Here is a 15,228-nt window from a genome sequence, read left to right on the forward strand (position 1 = left end):
CTGTATGCAACACACAGTCCTGGCCATTGTAGGGAACACAGAGGAATCAATGACAAAGTTTGCACCCTCAGGACAAGTACCTCCCTGGGTAGCTGGCTTCACTCTTGAACCGAGAAACAGCCTAAAAGGCTGCCTTTCCTGAGTGCCACATCCCAGGATGACATGAGCTGGCAAAAGGAGTTATGAGGTGCCAGCCCTCCTGGTCTCTTCTGCCTATTCCATGGCCCTCTGGTCTAAGCCAGCTGCAGTTTTTTTAGAGCTCAGTGCTATCCCATTGTTCTTCCTTAGGATTTGGTCACTAGCAGCGCCTATATCTTGTTAGCATTCTTAGAAACTTACACGTAAAATGATTTTTTAAAAAATAAGGGAATTATAGCTTAAGGTCAGGACCCCCCCCGCCCCCCACCGCCCGTACACACATACACCAAATTATTTTTATAGTGGGAAGAACCAAATCTTGATTGATCTGACTTGTAAGTTTTGAGATTTTTAGATATCAGATCCAGGCCACATGGCACAGGTAGAAAGATGTTCTATGTGGTGAGATGCTGTGGCACGGACCCCCCCCAGTAGGCTCCAGCATGTGCTTCAGTCCATACGTGCCAGGCCTCATTGAACACCACCAGCTTCATAGGTATATTGAACACGCGCAGGACAGTGGACTTCCTTCTACTTTCTTCTCGTGCATCAGTCCATTGCAGAACATTTCCTGAATCTGTTTTCGAGCAGGTAGAAGCATTCAGAACACAACAAGGAAGACATCCAGCAAGTGGAGAGCTCACCAGGGGATCATTGCTCATTTGATATTCCGAACCCCAAATTAAGTCAGAGACTTTGCATGTAATTCAAAGTATATTAATGCTAATCCAATTTTGACCCCCAATAATTTAGACTCTTCAAAGAAAATTCCACAAAGACCAAGCCTATCCAAGGGAAAATGTTTTGTTATGCCTATTGTATGAATATTGTGGGGACATTATGTTGCCTCTTTTGATGAAGTCTTGTACTCTTCTAACTCCTTTAGGAACACGGAGGAACCCAATTTTAGAGCTTGGTGAATCCTTGGGGGTGGGGGGAGAGATGATGCATGTTTTCTAGAACAGGAATTGGAATGTGTGTTTCATATAGCTCTGATTAGTAGCAAAGCCCAGGAGCCCTTTTCCCAAGAGAATCTTAACTTGTACATTCATCTACCAGGGCTCTGCCTGACAACAGAGGTTGGGGCTTCTTGCATGCTCAGTGTGTCACAAAGTACTACCTAAAAAATATTCAGTAAATCAAGGTTTTCCTAATTCTAATTGGTCTTCTCTTCAGAACTTTATGAGTTGTTACAGTTTTCTAGATAGAAAAGTGATCAGCAGATGTAATTGATTAGAAAGGGCTTCATTCATAGAAAACAGAAGGCTGAAGTTAAAAGCAGCAAAATTGTTATTGAGAGAATTGTTCCCTCAAAACTTCAGAGGACGCTGCAACTCCAGATGGCTGTTGCTGTGGACATGTGCCACATAGACACTCTCACCCCCACACTTGGAAGGTGTGGGAATAAAAAAATCAGGTTCTTTCATTTCCTTCCCTGTTTTGTTTCTTCATGCTGGTTAGTGGAGAAATGATATCAGTTAGGAAAATCACACTAGAACTTTGATAAGTTACTGTTTTGAAATGGAGTTGTTTCCATGCCACAGACATTTGGAGAGGAGTATGTTTATTGAAATATATTTTTATTGAAAATATTACAGAACCTGAAATTGAAAACTTATGGCAGTATTTAGTGGAGTGATATATTCTTAATGTTAATTTGTGGATTTGCTCCGAACTCCCTTCTGCTGTTTAAAAACTATTGGCTAATTGAACATTTTCTAAGAGTCTTTTCAGTTCTAAACTGTGTCTCATGGACTGGAATGTTTGGTGCTTAAATAATGTATAAATCCAGTTGGACAGGAGCTGCCTGTCAGTTTTATTAACTTTAACCTCTTCTCCCATTGTAACGATGGTTCGCTTAATATTTAATGGGTGCCTTACAGATCGTGACAGTTGAGGCTGTGTTCCTGGAAAATGGGATCTGTATATATGGTTAACAAATGTCACTTAGTCATTATGAGTCAGCGTGTACAGACTATGTTTGGGGGAAGAGTAGCCGTTCCACCTGCGTGTGCTCTTAGATCTGCTCTGTGCAGTGAGAGCATCCAGCATGGTCCAGGTTTCTCAGGACCCCTGTGAGAGATAGACAGCAGTTAGCATGCACTTCTGCTGTTTTGGTTTTTGTTTGAGCAGATGATCCAATTGATGCCAGGTAGGCCAACACCACCACCACTCTGCATCGTTAGCAGGACTCCACCTCTCAGTCAGCAGGGCTGGAAGGAAGGGCTGAGCTTGCATGGACAAGGAAGAAGGAGAGCCAAAAGGAGAGAGGATGCCTTGAGCCAGGAGCCGGTCCCTGCCAAGCTGTCTTTCCCTTTAATTCCAGAAAGCCCCGTGCATATTGCACTCATTGCAGATTCTGGTGGGGAAGATCGAAACCCAAGCAGCTGACATTTTGAAACATTGTCTTTCAAAGTTGTACTGTCCCTCGCTTCCATTGATTTCCCATTTAAGAAATCTGTAGGAGAAAACCAAATTTGAGCAAAATTCATTGGTCTAAGATGAGTTGTTAGAGCTGAATTACCCCCCCCCTTTTTCACCCCGAGAAGAACTCCATTTTTATTATGAAGGTGATAAATCTTTGTCCCATATTGTGCAGCCATAGGCTCCCACAGCAAATCACCAAGTAAATCAAGAGCCTGTTAAGAAGCAGTATGGATGCTCTAAACACAGACAATTCAGTCTTGCTGGGTCACTGGATATCTTCATTTTTATAGCCGCCTGCAAGGAGCAGATCATTTCAATTGGCTTTGTTTTCTTCACTCTCTGTTTGTGTGCAGCCAGTGGCTTTAGGTGATGCCATTTATTTTTCAGAATGTTATTACCCTTTGCATCCAGGCCCCAGCCCTTTATATATGGTGGTCAGTGGTTTCATTACCATGAGCTGTAATGCAGCTGACTCGGCAAAGAAAATGTATGCCTTGAAAAGCATTTTGAGAAGAAATTGATTCAGAGCTTTAGAATGAATTACTATTTGTATATTTAGTTAATTCTAAATATATGTCTGAAAGACCTAGCTTAATTTGCAAAGAGAGGAGGAAACATTGGATGGTATAAATGGTCTCAATCCAAATTCCTAGCTTGGCATTTGCATGTTTGAGTGTTTTATTTACATCTGTTCAAAATTGGAGCACCTTTCGAGGCTAATTTTACTACAGAGATTGGTGACAGTTGTTATGATACAAGTGTTAAAATACAAAAGCATGGGCTTAAAAAGGGAAGGTAAAAGTCATTGTTACATGTCAAATTGGATATATGCTTTATTTGGCAATGAGTGAGAATGATTAATTAATTTTAAAATCAAAAGATCCTGATGGTGGGAGTTGGGAGGATTGACTGCATTGGGGCTTGAGGGAGCTTCCTGCAGTGATGGGGAATTTCTCTATCTTCACTGGGGTGTTGATCACTCACCTTTGTCAAGACCTTTCAAACTGTCTACTTAAAATGTGCATTATATTTTACACAAACTCTAAGTCAATAAGGTGCATTGTTTTAAAGTCTTGTTTGGTTTTAAACTAGGCAGTGTCATTTCTCTTCCAGTAGAGAAGTTGAAGTACTGTAGAGAGTAAAATGCTCTGTCCTGAGTAACCTCAGAGCCCCGCAGTTTGTCCGGGAGCACAGCACAGGATGCTGGCATGGAGCCGTGTGAAGGATGCAGCTTCCTCCCCCTGGCTACGTGGTCTAGTGGAATGAGCTCGGCCTGTTGTCAGGCGTATTCACGAGCTTGCTCTTGTGACGCTTGTGCCCACTGAAGTAGTAGCCTCAGAGTGATTCAGCCTGTGACCGGCACTTGTGCCCCTGATTTACTGCAGCACACTAGCGTTTGGTAGTTTTTATTACAAGTAAGGCATGACAGTAAGTAGAACCCCCAGAACTAACCTTGTCTCTGAGGAAAACATTGGGTCTTATTAATGAAATGACAAAATTTCTGTAGAAACCACCCAAATTCTTCTAGTATTTAGAAATAACAGTTAACTTTGCAGTGGGCTCTTTTTAAGAACCTGTCAGCAGTGTAGCTTGTCTTGTTTTTAATTCAGTGAAGGATACATTAAGTTCTTATGCAGTTTAGCACTTTCTCTGCACACTGGTGGACGTCTCCATTGCATCCAGTGTGATGCTGTGGTGTGCGCTTCAGCTGTGATTCTTTCTGTGCACCCAGTTCTGTTCTGAGGAATAAATTCCTTGAGGCAGGATAGTCGCTGTATTTGAAAAAACATAAAATGTTGTAAGGGTTCAAGTTTGATAAGGTATTCATTCGCCTTTTGTCCTGCTTTTACCAAATGTTCTTTACCTTCCCCGTTGTCTTCTCCACAGTTGCAGTACCATGCAGGCCTAGCGTCTGGTCTCTTGAATCAACAGTCCTTGAAGCGGTCTGCGAATCAGATGGGAGTATCTGCCAAGCGCAGACCAAAGGCTCAGCCTACCACCCTGGTCCTCCCACCTCAGTGAGTGATGGCCTTGGAAAAGGTCTTTCATCGTCCTGGCTAATTTGGGCTTGTGGAAAGTCGTGCCTCCCTTCCCCCCATTGTTTTTTTTAAAAAGGATGGAAGCCATAATTTGCATAAGTCTTTGTAAGCAGCAGTTCATAGCTTACATATTTTGTGAGTGACTTTTCTACTTTTCGTAGCTTATTCTTTGCTTCTTCCTCACATCCCCCAAAAGTTGGCAGCACATGGGTACAGGTGTCTTTACAAAGGACACAGCCAAGGAGCACATTTACATATGCTGCAGAGCACCAGAGAATCTGCTGGAGCTGGAATACGGTCACTGCTAGGCTGGCCTTTCCTCTTTGAAACACTAAAGCAGTGTGTGTTCTTCTTTTTCCCAGTAGCAGGGATAACAGATTCAGCAAGGTTCATAGAACAAAGCTTAATGATTTTTCACATGTGCACATCCATGTACCCATCACTTCCAGAATCCTAGAATTCCGCCTCATGTTCCCAGTCTAAACCTGTGCTGCTTCCCTCCTTAAACAACCACTATTCTGACTTTTTTAAACAGTTCATTTTAGCCTGGCATAGTGGCACATGCCTTACCCCAGCACTTGGGAAGCAGAAGCGGAGGCAGAGGCAGATGCAGGAGGATTGGAAATTTAAGCCTAGCCTGGGCTCAAAGAACAAACAGTCTCAAAAAAAAACAAAAGCCAAAAAATAATTAATTTTACCTGTCTTTGAACTTTGTATGAATGGAAGCATACAGTCATCTTTTGCATCAGTTTATATGTGTATGTGTGTACATGCTTGACCCCAAGTCCTTGTTCATATGAAGTTCACACTGCACCACTGAGTTTCACCCCTAGAAACTCAGCTTTTTTATTTTCACTAATAGAGTATCTGTTAGATTCACTTAGGCTGTTTGTTCCTTTTCACACCTTTGACTATGCCATTATCAGTTTATTTACCTGTTGAGTCTTTGTATTAGAAGACCTAATAAATGTGTACCAAAGTTTACCCAATAGTGTGGAGTCAGAAATGTGGTCATACCAGTCCTTGTTTCTGTGTACACCTCTCCAGAAAGGGGCCACACTCCCCAAAACTGGACTAGAACTTTAGGTATAGCCTCTACCTCCCTCTTTTCCTCTTGTACTCTCTTTTGCTCACGTTTTCAGTAGCAAACTGCACCTTTAACATTTCCCTTCCAGAGGACAGTTTGCATGTAAGATTTGATTGTTTGCCTTTGCTTAAGCTCCCATTTTGTTTGTTTATTTAGCAAATATTTATTGTGCCTACTGTGTGCTAGGCACATTCTGAGCCCTGGGGATAGAATCATGAGCAAGATGGATATGGCCCCGGTACCATAATTTCTAGATAGGATTTATTGCTAGGAAGGGAATAAATTGGAGTCAAGTGTGGGGAGGGCCTGCTTAAATAAGGTGCCTGGAGAAGGCCTCTTTGAGGAGACAAGAGGCAGAGACTTGGGGGGAGAGGAGGAAAAAGGCCAGGAAGAGTGGGGACGTCATGAGGATGACTCCTCTGGGGCCCTCTCTCCAGCTGGTGGGCACTGTTCCTGTCACCATTTCTATGATTCTCAGGCTTTTCCTTCACAGTTTGCATTTGCTTCCTGGACATAACCAGCTAGCCCCTCACAAGTTGGTGCATATGGTGCATGCACACACAGGTGTCATAGTTTTCAAAAGAAGCTGACTTGAGAAGTAGAAATCTGCTTAAGGAGGACTACGCTGTTGTTGCTCACATGTTGATTTGGTGATCTGCACATCTCAACTTTCAGCTCTCTAAGTCTGATGGGCTTGTAACTTGTCATTTTCCCTGCATGGATTGTCTGCTGTGGCAAGATGTTGGCGAGAAGTGAAAGACTTTCTAATGGTCCCGTAAGACTGGAGCCAAAAAGTGTGTGTTGCTAACTCTCTCTTGACAAAGTCAGTTCTTAGTCCATCTGTTCACTGTTTGTTAATTTGCATTGGCTTGAAACCTATTTACAGGTGACATGCTATTATGAGGACACTTAGAAACTATTTTAAGCACCAAGGCAATCAACAGACACTGTTCTGATGCCAAAGGAAAAAAGAGAGAGAGATGTTCACAACTGTCATTAGAAATTTATAATAGATCACTCAAAACACTTAGTTTAAAGAGAAAAGTGGATACTCTGTCCTAAGAATACACCAATGAATGATTTCCTATACTTACTAGCCTATTTCCTGTGACAATTGACTGTTTCTTTTTCCACCTCATTAAGCCTTTTGGGCTCACTCACATCATTCTGAGATCCTGTCACAGAAGTACTGCCTAGCAGGCAGGGTCTACCCTTAGGACTCCAGAACACTTCTTGAACTCCTGCTATTCATCACTCATTGTGTTTGATGTTGGCTAAAAATATGACATAGCTGCTAGCCCAAGTGGGTTGTAAAAGTTTTTTTAAAGTTTAAAATTAGAATATTAATAATGTATGCACAATGTAGATTAAAAAAAAAACAAAGCAAAAAACAAAATAATGTCATTCTGAGAAGTTACAGTTAAGGTTTTGATTGAATATTGTTTTAGAGTTTTTTTTATATGTATGTCATACATAATTTTTAAAACCAAAACTCTCCAAAAAGGATTGTATGGTGCTGTTGTTGTGTGTCATGTCCTAACGTATTAGTGACCGTAGTTGATAATGTGTGACATCATGATTTGATCTGTGGAACATCTGAATTTGCAGATTAATGGTGACGTTATAGCTGTGTTCTACAGAAGACTCCTAATTACAAAACTTTGTCATTAAGGAAATCCCTTGGATCCCCTCATGAAACACCCAAATCTTCCAAGGTCGCTACATTAATTAAGTATTGCTGAATAATAAATTGTCCTAAAACAGTGTTGTAGCAACAAGCGTTTTCTCTAGTGGTGTCTGGGCATGGCTTGTCTGGGTAATTTTGGCTCAGAGTTAGTCTTGAAGCTACAGTGAGACATCAGCCAGAGCTGTGGTCACCTGAAGGCTCTGCTGGGGTCAGAGCTGCATTGTCCTAGGCTGCTCACTGACTGGGCAGGACAGCTGGTGCTGGCTGTTGGCAGACCATGTGGCCTCATCACAGGCTGCTTGAGTATCCCCAGGACATGGTTGCTTACATCTCCAGAGCCAGTGAGCTAAGAGAGTGAGAGCCAGGTGGAGGTTGTCGTCTTATAACCTAGCCTCAGAAAGCAGTGTCTCTTGTACACATTCCGTTCATCTGAAATGAATCCCTGAGTGTGAGTGCTGCACGGGACGGCCTTTCCTTTTTGAAGGAAGTGTCTAAGTATTTTAAAGCACCCAATTGCCAGTGGGAAGACACACTGCATGGGGAGGATGGCTGAGCAGTTTAGCTCCATTCACTGATTTAGTCAATGAATATTTACCCAGGGCCCACAAGGCCTTGATTGCACTGTGCTGGAGATGACTAAGACAGAATCTTAGTATAAAGCTCTGGACAAACAAGTAGCAGGACATTGTAAAATGTGCCTAGGACGGCCCCGGGCAGGTGCCAAGAGAGACCCACTTAAGGGAGGCCCAGCTAGCCACAGCTGGGAAAGAGGGAGGCTTTGTTTTGAAAGGGAGTTAGATGCTTTCTTGTGTAGGCTTCCAGAATTCTAAGGAAAGGTTTGCTTTTCAACAGTGGAGGAGGTCAGTGAAGGAATGTGGCTGGCTCTTCACACACCTGCTCTGCACTGGTTCTGCTTAACTGGGTTGAGACCACAGGCGTCACGAGAGCATGAGGGACTGGAAGGCTGGGTTGGCTTCTCCGATGCCTTTGGCTTTAGCAGTAGTCCTTGAAGATTCAGAGACCTCTGAGTTCCAGAGGATGTGTGAATGTGGGATTAATGATTCATATCTTCCTCCCCCTGGAAAGAAGCTTGTAAGGAGAGAAAGACGTTGGCCCTACAAGCTCTTCTACTGAGTGCTTGCATTCAGAGGGCATTGGTGAGCGCCCTGCCCTGCATCATTCCCAGGTGTTCATCCTAAGTGAAGTCTGGCAGGAATGCTGTCTTTCCATGAGGAGGCTGTACCCTCTGTTGCTGGGGAACACTGCCTGGCCGTTGACCCTTATAGGATTGAAGTCAGCCTGGAGAGTGGCTCTCTTATTTGACTGACCTGTAAGTTGTGTAGTGAGATATCTGGGTATTTAATGTCGTTGAATGTAGCTGTGTTTACTTGTGCCTCCTTAGATAGCAGCCTCAACTTTCCAATGCAGTTTTTGGTGTGCTTTTGTGTTAACATGGGATGCTGGCTGATGGAAACAGCCAGACACCTGGGCCTCAGTAGCAGGTGAAGTGCTGGCTTGCAGTGGCCCAAAAGTGAAAGAGTCTTCTCTGCCTTTATTCTGCACACCTTGGTGTCATTTGGGTTTGAGGGGAAAGCTTCCTGTCATGATGTCTTCCATGGGAAGATCTTGCTGCTGAGCTTCCTCTCAGGGCTGGCCTTTTGTGCAGTCCCTGGGGCTGAGGTCCATTCCTTCTCGTCTGCTCTGTGCCACTTCTCCACTGGTTGTCTTTTTCTTGCCTATGCATCAGTGTTTCCTCTTCTCCTGGATCATTCCCATTAGTAGATAAAGCATGCGTACACCAAAAAACCTGTCGTACACACACCTCTGTCTGAATGCCTCTTGCCTGCCAGCAACTGTGCGTGTTGCTCTTTGAAAGAGTTGGCATCTTGTCTGTCATTTCTCTACCACCCTGGACAGCCACTGTTGCATCTCTGTCCCCGTCCCCTTGCTTGGCTGCCTTTACAACTTCACATACATGGAGTCACAGAGAATGTAGCATTCATTTCTGGTTTCTTTAACTCGTCATGCTGCTTTTGAGATTCATTTATTTTGTATGTAACAGTGGTTCATTCCATTTGTTTGTATTCTTGGATGTTTTTTGCAGCCTGTGGTTGGCGTTTCCTCAGTGTTTTGCATCTGTTTCAGTCTTGTCTGATGACCTCAAGAGAACAGTCTTCACCTTATGCTCTGGTTCCTGGATGACCTACCTCATGTTTCAGTAACAATAGCAACACCACAAAAACAGTGTGCTGTGACAAGTGCAGCAGGAAAGAAGTGCCACTGACTCAGGGGGCAGCAGGGATAATGACATAGCACTCACCCCTTGGAGCTCCAGTGTTTGAACGGCAGAGTGCCTTTCATACAGCTCCTGATTTGGCCCTGGGAGTTGAACTGAAGGCTGTGCACCTTCTGCCTCCACCCTGCATGCTAGTCCCCTGGTCAGCGACTTGCAGTTCACGTGGTGCTTATGCAGGTGATTGATTGGCTTCTTTCCAAGATGTGGGGTGCTGCTCTGCTCTTGAAATGCAGAGGCTCTTGTTGGCTTTTGCTTAATGTAGAGCCGCCAGGAGTCACGGAAGCAAAGCAGTGACACTGTCTGTCCTTGGAGAGGGTGATGAATGAGTGGAAGCTATGGGGTCATTGATGTTTCACCAAGCAAGGCAGATATTTGCAAGGGGCACTCACGGAACCACGAGGTCTTCCTGTAGCTTCTGAACCATCCCATCATTACCTCTTTGTTGCTGGTTTTTGAGACCTTTTCTTGGAACTGTTTTTCTTTCTTTTTCTAGACATACAGGTATGAAAGTCCAGGTTTTCAGTTTCATTAAAAACTCTTTCCGTGGTGGCTGTGAGCAGGCGTCCTAGGACTTGCTTTCTTCCTGGTTCCTTGGGCCTTGTCTTGCCCTTGAAAGCCTTGATATTTTGCTGGGGGCAAAATTTGATTATGTTGTGAGTAAGTTATGTTAAATTTATCAGTATTGATGGGGATAAGAAGCTTGGATAAGAATGTCTGGCATCACTTTTTAGTGGACTTAAGTTCAGTTTGCCTCTGAGCAAAGTAACAGTCAATCAACTACTGAGCAAGCTGGTTCACGGCCGTGAGCATTACAAATGGAGAGCACTACTTCCCAGCACTTTTTCAGGGTCACTTTCAGAGGGCCAACTTAGTATCCAGCCTCACTCAGTTTGAGCTGGGGCTGGCGACCAGAGCATTTTTCCCTGCTTTGGCCTACATTGATGTCCCACAAGGGAAGCAGAACTGTGCAGATAAAAGTTTCCTGAGTTTTGGAAAAAGTCATCCAAACTCGGATGGAAATTTACTAAGTCTTTCTTTCCCTACTGGCAAGTATTAAGTAACAATATTCATTAAATACCACAGAGAGGATATGTAATAAAGAAATAATCCTAGGCCTAGGTGGCTATAGCTCTCCAGAAGAGCTGAAATTGAGAATATAATTAAAGATTAAAATATTGTTTGCATTCTAGAACATGGAGAAATCTTTTCTCTCCATTGCGAGACCATATTAATAAGGAAGAGATCAGTTTCCAATAACCGACCCTGAGAACTCATTACTAACATCAGCCATGCGTAAGCTTCTGACTCAGAGCTTCTTTTGTCTTTCTCCTCCAAGTCTGGAACCATCTCTAGGATGGTTTGAATAGGAATGTTCAGATAGCAAGGGTTACCTGGACAGGGGTCTCAAACCCTGCAGTTAACTGTTGCCCTCTTTATTTGGCTCAGAGTAATTTTCAGTCCATTAGTTTTAGCCAGTGTGTGTACACAAATTAAAAGATTGGTAGGACCACACCATACCCAGCTATTGTCAGGTTTTACAATTGTGGCTGGAAAGGGCTATCTCGACACAGGGAAGAAAGAAATTCTGTGGTTCACACCTAGTTTCTAGAGCTCCTTGAAGCCACCCTCAGCTTCCCAGAGGGTACAGGAAGACCAGGGCCCTGCCTGATTGGATTGTAAGAGTTTAACTGCCGGAGCACCATCTCTCCCTGTTCTTTTTGTTGCTGTTCACATTTGCTTGTTTTCCATTGGCCTTGAAATAAACTCAGAAAGTATTTTAAGGCCAAGAGTATGAAACAGAGTCCCTTATGCGCTCATTTCCCAATGTCACTTTCTCCTCTGCTCTTTAGAGTTTCTCATTTGAGGGCCCGAAGACCTGCTCAGGACTAGTTGTTGAAATGTACTTTTTTAATGTGTTTATGTCCTCCTGTTATTGTCAAGCAGAGGAAGAATGAGTCTCTCTGAGTCTGTCATCGACTGGAAAAGAAAAATGTGATTGTGTCTGGGCAGAAAGAAGGCTTCCCCTCACTCACTCTTCATTCCTGTAGGTTTTAACTGTGTGTCCCTGCTGTGGCACTTACCTCTTCCTGCCCGTGTTGACAGTAGACTCTGTGGCATCTTTACTGTCTGGCCCCATGCATGTACTCGTGTTTGAACCAGCAAGTCCTGAAGGCTAGCTCCTTTCTATGCAACTGCCGTGGCTGAAGAGGCCGAGGACATCTTTTTACAAGATGTGCTAGACATTTGCTCACAGTGCTTGGGACTTGTAGTGAACTGAAGTGTAAGTATTGGATATCTAAGTGGTCAGGACGCAGGTGCTATTTGGACAGACAATAGTGCCCATGGGTGAGATTCTGACCTTGCACAACTCCCTCTGGTTGTGCTCCTTCCTGTGAGTTTGGAATTGGAAAGAGTTGGCCTGAGGCTTTCGGAGAGCAGGGCTGAAAAGCCAGGCAGAGGCCTGGCAATGTGCTGCCATGGGGAGAGCAGGCCCTTGGGGCTCGTGATCAGGGGCTGGTCTGTGAAAGGAGGTATATTAGGAAGATGAGTCAAGTGGCAGGTTACAGATAAATAAGGTAGTGTTTTGAGGCTGTTTAAAAGATAATTGCTTCGTGTTACTTATCTTTTATCCCCTCTCTTTGGGCAGTAGGAAAGTCTCTGGGAGAAGTAAATGAGGAATCCTTCATAAATATTAATGTGAAAATCTGTCTATGGAGAATAAATATAGGGACATTTTGTTTTAAACGCTCTGTATCGCTGTGCTTCATTAGCATATATGTTGTAAAAGCTACTTTCCTCCCCTTGAGGGACCATATTCTGTCCAACTAGTAGACAGGCTGAAGCGTCTAGCTTGCTGCGTTGTAATACTTCAGCGGGACGGGGGATGTTCCTTCCCTGCTTCAGTCACGGGGCCTCCTGGGCTCCCCTGTTCAGAAGTGCTGGCCTGTGCCAGGAGGCCAGAAGTCCCACGCCCTGTCTTTCCATCTCAGCCCTCTTTCTGGCCCTTGGATTCCCATTGCGTGTGTGCGTGCTTGTGCATGAGTGTGTATACATATGTATTGCGTGTGTGCGTGCATACTTTCCTCTCTGAGCACGTTCATTACCTGCCTCCCATAGACTGCGTGTGCGCCTGGCCCGGCTGGGAGTGTAAAGAGCGGAAAGCACTGTGCGTTAGCTGACGAGGGCGGTGATGAAGTCCACTGGAAGTGTGCACAGTTTGAGGCCTGTAGACCCTGAGTGAAGTGATGCGGTGGCTAAATTTACCTTAAATACTCTAGTCCCCTCCTCTTGCTCTCCGGGTGTGGGCAATGTGGTTAAAATAGTTGCTAATTGTTGAAACTGGATAGTGAGAACATGGTGCTGTGATGGGTGCGGTGTGTGTTAACTCCCCCTCATCTGTGGGAGTGTATCCCAAGGCCCCCACAAACAGCACCAAATCCTAGATGTGCTGTGCTGCCTCTGTGTACACACCTCTGTAATGTACACACCTCTGTAATAAAGCTTTATTGCCCACAGTAAGATTAACAGCAAATGAACAGAAAAACTAGCGTGAATTTCTTTTTCCTTCACACTTTCACAGACTGACAACTCATTCTTGCTATAGACCTTAACAACCTCAGAATATATTATTTCTTTGTTTATGAAGTCAAGAACTTCCTCTTTTCACTTAAAGGAGGCACTTTACAGCTCTGGTATATCTGAATTGCCAGCACCATGACTTTTGCACTTGGGAGCTGTTATTGAGTAAAATAAGGGTTACTTAACTCAAGTACCTTGCTACCACAAGAGTTGATCTGCAAATATTTTCAGATTGAGATTGACTGCAGGTAACTAAACCAGCAGAGAGCAAAACCATGGATGTGGGGCTACTACATGGGAAAAAAAATCTCATGGTATAATGTTTAAGTATTAGTGGTCAGGAGCTTGAATTGTAGTTGAAGAGGTAGAACTTTGGTAACCAGCAGTGTAATATTGGTAGGAAAGGCCCAGGGAATGGGTAAGTTCTTCTAGGAATCCGGAGGGAAACAGAGGACTTGGTGACAGCCCTACTGCCCTGCCCCACCCTGCCCACCTCCAAAAGGCACTTGCAGCTTTTAGTGTCTGGCTCTGATCCTGGCCTTGCTCTCAAGCTGCCCTGTCCTATATTTGTCTCAGACCTCTTGTGACGTAGACTAAAATTTAAAACTTGTCTTCCATGGGTTTTGAGTCAAAGAGAAGTTGCATAAAATAGAAAACTGTAAGAAAGAACCTAGTTATTAAGTACTGAGTTGAATGTGGCAGCCTATAGAATCAGTTTAAAACTGGTATTTCATTGCACCTTCTAATGGCATTTCTCCTTTACAAGGCAATTTCATCCAGGAAGACAGCTGTCTGGTGTGGTTATTACATCACTCTGACCATTACTGGGCAAAGGAAGAAAAGAAATGGGGGTTCTAAACACCGTTTTGCGTAACAAAGAGTCAAGGCTTCAGGATTCTGAATGTTTCACACCATGCCATCCCCAACTACAGTTGGTTACACGTGACTCTTTCTTAAATCTTTCTGCCTTTGCTGGAACGGAAAGTCATGTTGGTAGTCTGCTGATGTGTTTCTTTTTCTCACTCGCTGCCTTGTAGGCCGTTAGTAACCCATAGATTTCAGCCCAGAAAGGCCTTATTTAGCACTGAGTGTTCTAGAAGCAGTGAATCAGGTTCTCTGCTTACCTATGCAGAAGATTCCATAAACTCACAGTAAATGACCTTGGTAACATGAAAACAGGCATGAGTAACAAGTGGCTTTGACTCTTAGTGTAAGTCCTTTGGGGGCAGAGTTGGGTTTTGGTCTGGTGGTACCAGTTACTTTGTAGTACTCATTTCTAGCAGTTACATAGGAATTCCTAATACTAAACTATTAAAAACTAATATTCAGCCCAGATTTTACTTATTTCTGGCTTGCTGCAACATTAAATATCTGTCCAGTTTCTTTTGTTTGCTGGCAGTGGTGAGGACAGTGGGACTCTGTGGCTAAATGTGGTCCTTAGGGTGAGCAGTTGAGGCCAGTCCTCACTCTAGGACACTAACAGCTAGGGCAGAGTAGACTTGAACAGGCTCCCAAGTAAAGGGACCAGCCAGCCAGATGTGGGAGCCACAGCTGTTCTCTGGAGTCCTAGCAGCCCTTAGAGAGTCCTAGCCCTAGCTACACACTGGGGCCACGTGGGGAGCTGTTTGAGGGAGAGGCCCATTCCTCCATATTGTTAAGCAGCTCCTAGAAGGATTCCTGTATGCCCCTGAGAGTCAGAACACTGCTCCACAGGGGTGCAAGGAGTGCTCCAGGGATAAATGTTTCGGTGAGAGAAAGGATTGTAGGGCAAACCTGAAGAGTTTATTCCTTGAAAGCTAAGATGAGAACCTGCTGGAATTTAAAACTCAGAAGGTGGAGTCTCACTTTAGTACTTTCTCATCAGTACCAATCATTTCCCTAATTAGCCTTAGCTTATGACCACAGAAAAAGACAGACTGGTGATGAATATGCTGTTTTATACTAGTAGTTAGGGCCTTCTAGTTAAATTAGTACC

General features: G+C 43.9%; 1 protein-coding gene across 1 annotated transcript in view; it reads left to right on the forward strand.

Moving 5' to 3' along the window:
* Med27 (mediator complex subunit 27) overlaps positions 1 to 15,228 on the forward strand; it is a 201,345-nt gene that overhangs the window by 56,206 nt on the left and 129,911 nt on the right. The window contains exon 3 of the mRNA XM_020161590.2: positions 4,453 to 4,583. Coding sequence (XP_020017179.2) covers positions 4,453 to 4,583 — 131 coding nt within the window. The remainder of the gene's footprint in view (positions 1 to 4,452; positions 4,584 to 15,228) is intronic.

This window comes from Castor canadensis, chromosome 13 (genome assembly GCF_047511655.1).
Source record: "Castor canadensis chromosome 13, mCasCan1.hap1v2, whole genome shotgun sequence".
In the NCBI taxonomy this organism is placed as follows: domain Eukaryota; kingdom Metazoa; phylum Chordata; class Mammalia; order Rodentia; family Castoridae; genus Castor; species Castor canadensis.